General features: G+C 45.2%; 1 protein-coding gene and 1 long non-coding RNA gene across 2 annotated transcripts; one reads left to right on the forward strand and one right to left on the reverse strand.

Annotated features, from left to right (window-relative positions):
• Window positions 1-1,243: 1,243 nt before the first annotated feature.
• On the reverse strand, window positions 1,244-3,324 carry LOC135372376 (uncharacterized). The gene is made up of 3 exons (XR_010415974.1): window positions 3,134-3,324; window positions 1,665-1,925; window positions 1,244-1,283 (listed from the first exon to the last, which is right to left on the reverse strand). It is a non-coding gene; the product is annotated as an uncharacterized LOC135372376 (long non-coding RNA).
• Window positions 3,325-5,729: 2,405 nt separating this feature from the next.
• LOC135372377 (uncharacterized) lies at window positions 5,730-11,160 on the forward strand. Its single transcript, XM_064606002.1, has 9 exons — window positions 5,730-5,843; window positions 6,022-6,089; window positions 6,153-6,248; window positions 6,366-6,377; window positions 6,442-6,519; window positions 6,596-6,712; window positions 7,015-7,112; window positions 8,851-9,103; window positions 10,997-11,160. Exons 2-8 carry the CDS (start codon window positions 6,063-6,065, stop codon window positions 8,891-8,893), a joined length of 471 nt encoding a protein of 156 aa, XP_064462072.1. The 5' UTR covers window positions 5,730-5,843; window positions 6,022-6,062; the 3' UTR covers window positions 8,894-9,103; window positions 10,997-11,160.
• Window positions 11,161-11,691: the final 531 nt, after the last annotated feature.

The raw sequence follows: 11,691 nt of genomic DNA on the forward strand, positions 1-11,691 counted from the left end.
CTCCAGGGCAAGGAGTTCCTGTTACCCTGGGAAGGAAGATGTGATGTGTACGGTGAAACAGAAACCTCGCGCCACGTCGTGTATGAGTGCAGGAACGCTTTTCTCTTTTGGAGGGATTTTCGTACATCTTTGCAAATTGAGGAGGAACATCCATACGAGGCCCTGAAGTTTCTCAACTTCAAGCGCGATGAATTCACCGAAGTGAAAAGCGTTGCTGTGGTAACAGGGCTCCAAGCTCTATGGAAAGCGCGAACATCGCGAGTCGAATGTGAGGCAAAGCGCAAATCGCCCATCCATTGCCTGAAGATGGAACTGTTGTGGACACTTCCACTGATAGGCACCAGCAGAATGATAAAGGAGCAGGTGTGATAGAACGCGAACAGGCATGCCACTTAATCTTGTTTACCGTTGAGGGTACTATGTTCCTCTTTTTTGCTGATGTGTCCAAAATAGCTGTGAAATAAAAAGGACGGCATTTTTCAACATTCCTAATTTTTCATGCTGTACCATGTCAGGTGCTGGACTGCCTTCCCAGATTCATGGGCAGGTCAGTCACCCATTCTTGAATTAGATAAGCCTGCTAATTTTCTTCTGCAACTGGAACCGTCAGAATAAAATCTGCAAACATAGCTGTACACAAGTAAATGTATGATAACCCAGTTGGCCAATAACGCCACGTTGCCTAGAGCAGCAGCATGTTTTTCAGTATGTGTGAAACCAAGGAATATAAAGACAGAGGAAAAAAAACAATTGAAACACACGGCCGTAAATCTTATTGTCACCCCGCGGTAACAATGAAGAATACAAGCATGAATACAGCGGAGTAGTTGTCGACTACGTAATAACGATTTACGATACGATGAGTGTAATACAGGAGAACACATACCACTGCATGGATTGTAACATAAGAAGTGTTGTGGCCTTTTCCTTTCCTAGCATACAGACGGTTCCAACATACGACACAGTTTGAAGCCGTTTCTCTCGAAGCATGCCCTTACAGAGAGCTTTCGTACGTGGAGGAAGCACATCTGAAGCCAGGAAAAAGCTTAGCTCCTGAGTGAGCACAACTCTCTCGATAATTTGTATGGGGACGCCTTTTGATGCGGTTACAAGCTTCACGAGAGTGCCGTTACCACCTTCGAACACGAAGGCGGAGTGAGCCCACAGAGGTCCCATCTGCTTGGCTGCCTTTGGCAAGTGAAGCAGCTGATGCATGTTGAATTTCATGCAGCTTTCTCCATATAGGGTTGCTGCACTTCAAACAAACTGGTTCAGCAGGAGCTCTGCAGTAAGCAAGAGAGGTGCAATTGAGTACAACATAGGTAAGGCATCAACATGAAAATACGTTGGTCATCACATGTTTCAAGCGCAGTAGGTTTTGTGTTCCTTACATAATTTCAGTACATTTACTTTGCCAGTAGTAGTGGCTTTCTCTGCAATTGTATATAAAATATGAATGTGCATGTGCTCATGTGCAGAAGCATATTGCTGCAAAGGAATACCTAACGGCCATGGGGTATTTATAAAATTCATAAGTTAGCAAATCAAAAATGAGGACATGTGGAACGACTAAACATGTTGCTACATACTGCTAGGAAGTAACTACAAATTTCTATGACAGAGCTGATCTCATTAGTAATGCAGAACAAAAGCATTTCCTTTACCAGCTTGGTCGATCATTCGAGGGCTGATCCTTTCAGAAAGCAGGATGTGTAATGCAGCAGAGAGCTTTGAAAAATGCTTGCAGTACTTGTCTGGTAGTAGCCCGAGGGTGCAAGGGAGGGCATAAAAGAGCACCCACGAACGCCATTCACTAGCATTCCAAAAGCTGCGCTCTGTGACAGTCCTGGGTAGACCGGTGAAGCAATGAGGCTGCCTGATATTCAGGAGACGGTCATTTACACTGCTCAACGTAGAAGGACTTCCTGTTGAAAGATGCCCAAAACAAATTTTCTAAAAGCAGGATACAAAGTAATTGCTCTGAGGCTGAAACATGCAAAGGGACAAACGCAGCAAAAGCCTGGGACCTCATCTGACGGACAAGACATGTAGTAACACTTACACCCAATCGTACAGTTCTCTTTCACACACACATACACATGTGCGAGGCAGCAGCATCTCCAAAACATGGTGGGAATAATATTTCTGAGGCTAGAACACCTTGAGGCTTGTGTTGTGTTTTCGCCTTTGTATGTTCCAGCCTCAGCACAATTACTTTACATGATGTTCACCAGATACCACTGCCTTGCACTTGTGTTGTCTGTCTGTATGTGTGTGTGTGAAAGAGGAACTCTGGGAGTGTGTGTGAAGGAGAATGCATGTTACGTCAGTCAGATGAGGCCCCCAGGCAAGTTGGCGGAAAGTGGATGCCAGCGCGGTCTAATTGCACAAGGCACTGAGCAGACCTGAAATAAACCTATAGAATTTTTAGCTTAACACTCTGGGGAGCTATTCTCGTAAAAGTAATCGACCTCGGTTACTTTATGTCTCGCCTATCATTGGCCGTTTCGCAAAGAAGGCGTGAATAACAGAGGTGGATGCCACGCGTCCTCAACCAATAGTCGAGCCCTTGATCCTGCAATCTTCGAGCTTTATCTGAGTGCCCATGTCACAGCGAAGCCGCCCTTCTGCGTGTTCTCGCCAGAGGCGGAATGTTTTAGGTTATATCATGAAAGAGAAATTGTGCCGACGTGCGATATGTGCGCGTAGAGTGCACAGCCTACAGTGTGGCGCCACTTGACTCCCAAAGTGGCGAAATGCGCAATGTTTTGCAATCTATGCACATGAAGGTTATTCCACAGTGAACGGAATATCAGTACATATCACATTAATTGAAATACACGTTTACACCTATGCGCCACGCTTTTCGCTCCTTTTCCTCCTGTCGTTTATTTCAGCATACCACATAGCGCCCGCATATTGTAGGAAAGCGCGACCTTTCTACTGTTCATGGCGCTAGAAACACCGGTGGACGATGGCTACGGATAAATAAGGGCGGCGTCTATGAGAGGAGCGTGTTCTGATAGCTCTGCCCAACAGCTCGTGAAGTAAGGTAATGGAGCTCGATTACTTTTGACGAGGATAGCTCCCCTGGTTGAAATCAATCACATCAGCCTCTAATCTGCAAACTTACCGACATAAAATCTCCCCTCTGAGTTACATGTTGCAAACCATAGCTCTGCAAACTGCCTTGCAACGCCTTGTAGGACACAGTGCATATAATCCACAGTGAACCCCCAGACAGGATGAAGGCTGTCTAAGCGAATGAGTGGCGAAGGGCCCTTGATAGCGTTGATGACAGTGCTGAGCTCGAGCGCCAGCTTCATATCCCTCACTACTCCTTCACCAGATCTCTCAGGTCTCTTGTCTTCATACGGGTACCGCATTCTGCCTGGAAATGAAAATGAAAATGAAAATAGTTAACAAATGAGTTTCGTGGCTGTAGAGCACTGGTAAAGTGATGCAATATAGTGTGGTACCTACCGTGGCTGTACGTTCCTTTGGTTAGACACCATGGACATCCGAAATATCCATTGAACAGGACATAATTCTGAACGACTGCTCGAGCAGGGGCGTCCACACAGCAGCAAGGTGCATAAGCCTTGGACACGTATGTGTTGATGCCACACGTCCACGTAACTGGCTGCATGGTAGTAAGCTCATCCACAAACTTGCTCAGAAAGAGCGTCATGTTCGGATGCTTCTTCTCAAACCACAACCCGGCCAGCACAGGATTCTTGAAACGGGATTTCGGTGGGAGCTCGTTGATGATAAACTGAATCGGCCATATGGAGGCTTTCGAAGATTTGTAAAGCGGGCTGCCATCTGTGTTAAAGGTGACTGTGAGGTCGCTGTTTCCAACAGTTGCACTTTGCCATTTTTGTGATTACAAAAAAGGAGCCCTTTGCCTCAGTTGTCTCAAGTCATAAGTAATGTTGCAAGTGCCGCAGAGAAAGTGTTCGTCCAGGGAAGCCTCACAGGTTTCACAATAATAGTGATAGGTCACGGAATCAGCATTCTTCTTCGACCACAGCTTTCGGAACAGGAACAGTGATGGTGGCAAAACAGTACTACCAAGCATAGTGTTGATTATACTCAAAAGGTCTTGCAGCGCAATCCACGACAAGCCGTGCCCAACAACAAAGGCCATCACCATAATGATTGCAGTAGCCACCGTGGTTTGTGAACCTGGCAGTGCAGCCTTGGAGAGCTCAGAGTGTACATCCTCATTCATTAAACAATCTGCGTTTAGTGAGGGTTCGGGTTCTGAATATGCGCCAATCGTACCCATTTCAGCATCATGGTCACTGTCACTCGACAGGAGCCACACAAAATCATCTGCAGTGGAAGAGTTATATGTGTCATCATCTGCTGTACCAGCCTCTACTTCGGTGCCAGCAGGGCTCGTTTCCTCTTCGGGGGCCTCATATTGTGCAGTCTCAACCGCATGGGAGTTACGCCTATTTTCAGTTCTGATGTCAATCACTCGTGTGGAACAACGACTTTTACTGCTGTCCTGAGATGTTGCTCTAAATATCGCGGGTGTGCTCAACTGATCATCCACAGCACTCATTTCTGCATTGACTTCACCGGCGGAATGGAGATTTTCACAAAGAAGCGCGATACTCCTTGTGTCTGCTTCATCTCGATGCAGGTCACTTTCACACGTAGAGGACCCGCTTGCCTGTTCAGTTGATTCTTCGACGTGCGCCACGGACGCCTCATTTTGTACAGCAGTTTCAGACAGCCCACCCTCTGCCTGTTTTCGCCGATTATAGTGTGTGGTCCTCGGAAGTCTGCATCCTTGTACAAGTATGCCTTGCTACTTCGCTTTGGAGGCATATCGCCTGTTTCACAAGCTCCTACAAGCAGCGTAGATTGCTTGAAAAAGTTTTTTATACAGCGGTGAGAAGCGTTCACAATATCCAGCAGCAGCTATTGTTTCGATACACATGTGGTGTGGCTATGTTGTGTGTCGACGTATCTGGGCAAATTTTTGGTGGGGTTTGTTCGATGAAGGATCCCGAAGTATACATTTTTTTTTAGATGTGGGACTACTGAAAGACGTATCGCTTACGTTCCTGATCCAGTAGATCAACAGACAGCCATATCATAGCCATAAGAATGAAAATATAAAAGGCACAAAGCTCAATCTTGTCTGCTTTGTACATTGTGCGAAAAACTGCACTGATTACGGTGATTTTTGGTGCTCTGAGTCAACTTTGGTATTTTTTTTTTCAGATAAACAACAGCACTGCACAGGAACCTCTTGTGCCCGCAGTGTAGAGAATAGCGAAAGCGTTGCGTTCTCATAAGTCACCGAAGGCTTCAGCATATATATATTTCCCCCCGTTAATTTACTTTTGTTCCCGCTTTGAGACATCAAATGTATTGGCTTGTTGGATTTGAGATGGAACTAGGCCGGAGTGTGTTCATGATCGTCATACTGCATGTTGCACTGAATAATTGCACACAGTATTGGTATAACATTCAGTTACAACTGTGCCTTTATGTTGCAGCACGACGCACCTTCCCGTGTTGCTTCGGTAGGAATTAACAATGTCTTTAACGAGCACTTATCCTGTGCTGAAGGAGCCCAGACATTCAAGGGAAAAGAAGAAAGAGGCTCAGACGAGACAGCTGGAACAAATACTTAAAAAAACGGAAGTAGGAAGACTCAGAAAGTAGTGATGAAAGTTTGGAACTCATACCAAGGAAGAAGTTGCCTGTTGAAAGACAGAAACGGAGGGAGGTAGAAGAAGAAAACTGCAGTCTTCGGAAAGAGCTTCTAGATGAGAGAGAACTATACAGACAATTACAGGTTGCGCTACTGGAAAAAATTGGTATGTCCTGCAGTAGTTTTTATTTCACTGCAGCTGGGCCATTCGATGCTAGACCAGATACCTTTTTATTTTATTTTCAAGAATTTTGTGGGGTTGAGTAGGACCTTTGGATTATTTGGAATGGACTGTCCCTCCTAACAACATTACGCATAATGTCCGCCTTCACTTCATTTTGCAGACGCGGTCCGTACTACACACCCTGCTGCGTCTACGTCCCGCATGTTATGCTTTGAGAATGAACATATGGTCTGCTGCCCACTATTTTGCTGCAGCTGTGCTTCTTGGTAAAATAATGACGTGCCGTTTCAGACTCAACAGAAAAGGCCCCCATTTGTGGAAGCCTGTGTGGCGACACCAGCGGGACCTGTCCTACAAGATGCCAGCGCGAGCAGTGTAGCCTTACAGGTAAATGTTCTAATTATTTGCAATCTTGTAGTCCCTCTATTCATGCACACTATCGGAGGCAGAGTGAGAAGTATGGTGGGCATAATAATTTCGATAATGTCTATACTTTTCTTTCAGATATCCTTCACTGTAAGAAACTAACTTTACTATTTTTCCTGCCCTGTGTCATCCATTTGTTGTTTTTATTTTTCAGGAAGTACAGGCAGTCCATACCGAGCAGGGTGTCTCGCTAGCAACTCCTCCTTCAGTGGATCCAGTTCTTCGTGACACGGTAGCTACGTTTTCAGAAACATTGCTCTTAGTGGTGCTTTGTGACGTTCCTGATTGTGTATGACACGTTTCTTCAGTTTTATGAAAACAAGCTAGATACAAACACAGCAGACACAGAACAGGTCATCGTGTCCCCGAATACACCTCGCCAGGGGCCTCTGACACAGCTCAGTTCATTTTCTACTCATAATCAGGTGATGTTTGTTCGTTTGGGGTGGGGTGAGATGCTGTCGCAGAAAGGAAAAAAGGGGGCACCTGGCTATGTATTGGCGAGGCGCAAAATCTTGGTGACTGACAGCTGAGGCAAATATGTTTTCTGATCTGCAATATTGAAAGCTTTTTTGCCCTCCAGGATTCCGCGCTGCACTAGTGGATTTTGTGTGTCCCAGGGCTTGTGATCACATTTTCTCATTATGCCATATATTTTATCGAGTCTTTCCTTGTTCCATTAAGTTCAGCAAATGCTTACTAGCAATTTACTTCCTTCTTCAAACAGACAAGGCGCGCCTGTCTAACAAGCATGCTTCACGGCCCTTTTTGGGAAGGTCATGTGCCCAAAGTACTCCAACACGACCGGAATTGGTCGGTGAGGAGGTAGGAACCTAGTATACTAGTACATATTCCCGCCTGTTTACATTCTAGATAGTTCTTCAAAACATTTACTACTATTGGGAGTACGTTGAATTTATTAATAATGTCTCTTTACGTACATCCAGGGGTCGACATTGACTACGGTAGCAATAGGGTCGTGGTAACTGATCTGGTTTTTGAAAACATGCATGGAAACACTGATTATAATGCAGCCCAAGGTTGACGGCTACCTTTCTGTGATTAAATACGATAGGGAAGCCCGAAACTATTTTTTATGGGTTCAGTGTGTACATATAGACACCGAATTCATGCCGAGTATTCACATGAAGTGCTCATGCATCACACCCCGCATTACCTCAAACCCCTTCCCAGGAGAGAGAGCGTACATCAAGCTTTTCTTTGGTAGTGGGGAAGCCTCATCCCCATTCCAAGCCGCTGCTTTTCTGTATTTAGTGGCAAGAGCATACATCCAGGTTCCTGCACATGTGATCATTGACTGCAAAAAGCTGTATGCCTCATATTAAAACAGGTTTCAGGTGCTGCTCAGAGCTTCCCAGAGGCTGCCATACACATTCATTTCTGGAATGGTGACTAATGAACCCTAAGAACACGTCCACCAGTCTGCAGTCACGCCAGTGAACATCGCAGTTCCACAAACTGTGTGCAAGATGGGTTTTCCGACGCCTAGCTTTTGACCTGAAACGAACGTGTATGGCAGCCTCTGAGCAGCAGTTGAACCTGATTTAATTTGAGGGTTACACATTTTTTCAATCAATGATCACATGCAAAGGAACCTGGATCACGTACCTGCATGCATGCTTTTGCCCCTAACAACAGAAAAGCAGCAGTTTGGAATGGAGACATAAAACTTTCCCACTACCAAAAAAGCATGATGTAGGTTGTCTCCCGGAAAGTCCATGGGAACTGCATTCGTCAAAAAGCTGGTTAATAATGTCCGATACTATTCCAGGTTGCTCAAGGGTGCCATTCGAGTTTGGTATCTATATGCTCATGTTGAACACAAGGAGCAGAGCCGTAGCGAGGCAATTTTGCGCCCAAGGCACAGTAAATCTGAAGCGCCCCCTCTCCTACTGCCGTCAGAAGCCCTGTAAACAAAGAAATGAAAACGCTTATTCGCACTGCCATCATCCAAAAATACTCCGAAAGCTGGGAGACGACGTAACGGAAAAAAAAACAAAAAAATCTAGAGAATTCCGACTTAACAAAGCCAAATAACAAGGTTTACTCAGACGTTTCGTACGTCATGCAACGGACATCATCAGTACCAAACTGAATGAGAGATTCCACAACCAGTCGCTATTTGGAAAGATGGGAGTATTGGTATGGAAGGGGGCACTGTTTTTGTTACAAACCGAGGGGTCATCACATATGTGCCAAGACTCTAGAAGTTTTCTGAGTCCCCACCTTTGTTCTCGGGCCAAGGTCACTGCGTTGTCGAAGTCACAAGCAATGTACCCATGTACCAACAATGTTTAGTAAGCTCCGTTGTGAACCATGTGCCGTGCGTTGCGCTGTTTATGTTCTTTGAAACGAGTGTTCCATTTGGCGAGAACGTAAGCAGGACATAAACAGCGCAACGAACTCCCCCGTCACTACGGCACTGCCAAGGAGCATTGCACTTATCCTCAGAAGTTTTATTGAACTATATCTACTCGCTGATTTTTCTTGAGTACATGTCTGTCAACTTGAACAACTCCTGTATGTTACTTTTGCTATGCAGTACTAGTCCTTCTCTATCCTCTGCCTCGGCTAGGCGGCTTTAGAAGATGGAATCGTGAACAAGTCCGAAAAGTTTGAGCGGGTGCTTGGTGCTGTCAAAGACTCAACGTTCTGCAGGGACATGGCACGGAGACTTTGGACCGCTGAGGACCTCTCCGACCGAAGTGTCACTGTTGAAGTTTGCAGGCGCTTCGCTAAAGATGGAGCGGAGGGCAGGAAGCGTCTAACTCCAAGGAAACTAAATGCTTTGGGCAGTGAGTATATTATGTATTCCTTAGTAGATGGGCACCTTGGTACATGACCCTATGATGCAGCGAAACAGGAACGGGGACAAACACGAGAGACACGCTACACTTTGAACCAGGTTTAGTACATTAACAAAAAAATATGGGAGTTCTTCAGAGGCACGAACATGTGATATACGGTTATTCAATGGCGGCGGTATCTGTACCAGGTTTCTGAGTTGATAAGAACAAGTTGCTGTAAGAATTGCTGTTGCTTTGCTCACCCAGTTGTCCCCCTTCTTGTGCTGTCAGCTACGTGGCGTGTGGGCAGATCGTTAGAAAATTGGTGACTTTCGTATTTTTATGTATGGCTTCACATGCACACACATCAACGTGATATGCCAATAGGGAGTTCTGGGTGTTTTTGTTGTTAACTTTCCCCCCTGTGTTCGCATAGCCTTTCATTAAGACATCGTCCTGTCTCACCTACATAGCTCTTGCCACAAGTTAAAGGGATAAAATAAACTATCTACTCTTCATACATCCCAAGCAGCGCGATGTACTGAAAGAAGAGTGCAATAGGGGTGGCTGAGGTGGAAGGCCTTGAACAGACTTGTGAAACTAAACATTGATAAGGCATATACCGTCCACCCCTATTGCACTCAACATTCAAGTACATTGTGCTGCATGGGTACATACGTTTCTGTGGTTTGTTTTACAAGTAGCTGCATTGTGTATCGCGCACTCTTCTGGGTAGCGACTTTAGTCTACTGGCCTCTGATGGGACTAATTGACCCCATGTTTTTTTTTTTTAAGATTTTCATAAACTGTGTAACTTTGCACATATGGAATCACGACTGCTCTCATCCGAGCTTTAGCTTCATCCTCTTGCTTTCTTTTGTTCCCTTGGGCGTAGTTTCTCTTTATCACACCTCTTATGAAGTTGATGGGGTGTCCTGCTTCCTTTGGTCTGCCGATCTGATTTCCAAAGCCGTTGGTGACAGTATGAACGCAGCTTTTCTTCAAGCTCATGCGGAGTAGGGTTGTGGTCAGACCTATCTTAATCATGTAAGAGTGGTTAGACTTGAAGTCAAGGATATACTTCTGCTTTTTCTGCGTGTATCCCCAGACGTGGCTGGGAGAGTTTATACAGGCGTTTTTCTGAGATTCTCGGCCTGCGCGTGATCAAAGAAGAACGTTTGCGTTGGGCGTACTCTCAGGAAAAACGGAAGTCCATCCTTGACTTCGTCATACCACTCTCGCATGATAAAGATAGGTCTGACCACAAGCCTACTCCACATGAGCTTCACGAAACGGTGCATTCTTCGCGATTCAGATTACCAGATTAAAGGAAGCAGGATACCACATCGACTTAATAAGAGGGGGCACAAGCCCATTATGTCTCTGAGATATTTTGAATTAGCCCATTTGAGCCCTTTTCCACCTGTTGGTAATGACGAGTCTTTCACGTGGGAATATCGGGAACAATGTACCCTTGCCCTCCCTCCCCGTTCCGCCGCCCCTGGTCACGGTACTAATAACTGACATCGTTGTGAAAACCACATGGTAACCTAAAAACAATCGCAGCAGTTGCTGAGTCGTAGGGGGGCATATGAGAGTAGACAAATTATGCAATTATTTATTTTATTGGCATTTTTGAGTCAAAGTAGGGGTTTACAAATTATGCAGTGGCACAAAATAGTCTGTTTTCTTAACGAATTTTGCATGGCTCAGAGGGACTACACTCACAATACGACATTCTGGAAAGTGACCAGAATGTGTGCATGTGATTGACAAGCTCTTGCTGCTATTCATATCTGACTATATTCTTAGTGACCATAGGGATATGGCCATTGTCCATGCTGCATTCACCGTCTGGTACCGGTTTTTCTGTGACTATATTGTCATACCTTCATTTGTCAGCACGTTACCAATCGCACTCCATGTTTCATATGCCTATTGGGAGTACATCAAACGCAAGCTGGACCCACACGCCTCCAATGAAGAAAGGTACCAGCACCTCACACGGCACTTAAGAAACCTGCTCTCGGACATAAACCGCAAGAAATAAACACTGGAAAACGTGACGTTGGTTTTGTTCTATTCTTGTGCATGGGGAGGGTAGCAGGTATTCCTTTACAGCAGGTACTCCAGAATTACTTGCATGCCGGAAAAAGCAGGTATGCCTGTAAGGCAGGCATGCCTGTATGGCTGCATGCTGGTATGGCAGCCATGCCGGTATGGCAGGTATGCTGGTGTGTATCGTACATGGTTCCAGATTACGATATGAGCTTATACTGGCAGAATCATACCAGAATTTTCCTGTAGGAGAGTACTCTGGAGTACAGTTATAGTTATGGCAAAAGAGCACCTTATTACGCTATCAAGTACCACTTCGATAAAGAAGACATAGTCATGAAGCACTTTCAGCCAAGTGATGTTAACAAGAATTGAACCTCCGTAAGCAATAAGAGGATAAGTCGACTATCCCCTTTTTTAGTATATCTGTTGCATGACATCAGCGTACTAGTATGTACCTGTCAAAGAAAATGTAGAACCGTATTGCAATTTATTGATTTCTATAGGAGGGTAAGAAACCGCTTTTTTACACACATACA

This window comes from Ornithodoros turicata, chromosome 1 (assembly GCF_037126465.1).
Source record: "Ornithodoros turicata isolate Travis chromosome 1, ASM3712646v1, whole genome shotgun sequence".
Classification (NCBI taxonomy): domain Eukaryota; kingdom Metazoa; phylum Arthropoda; class Arachnida; order Ixodida; family Argasidae; genus Ornithodoros; species Ornithodoros turicata.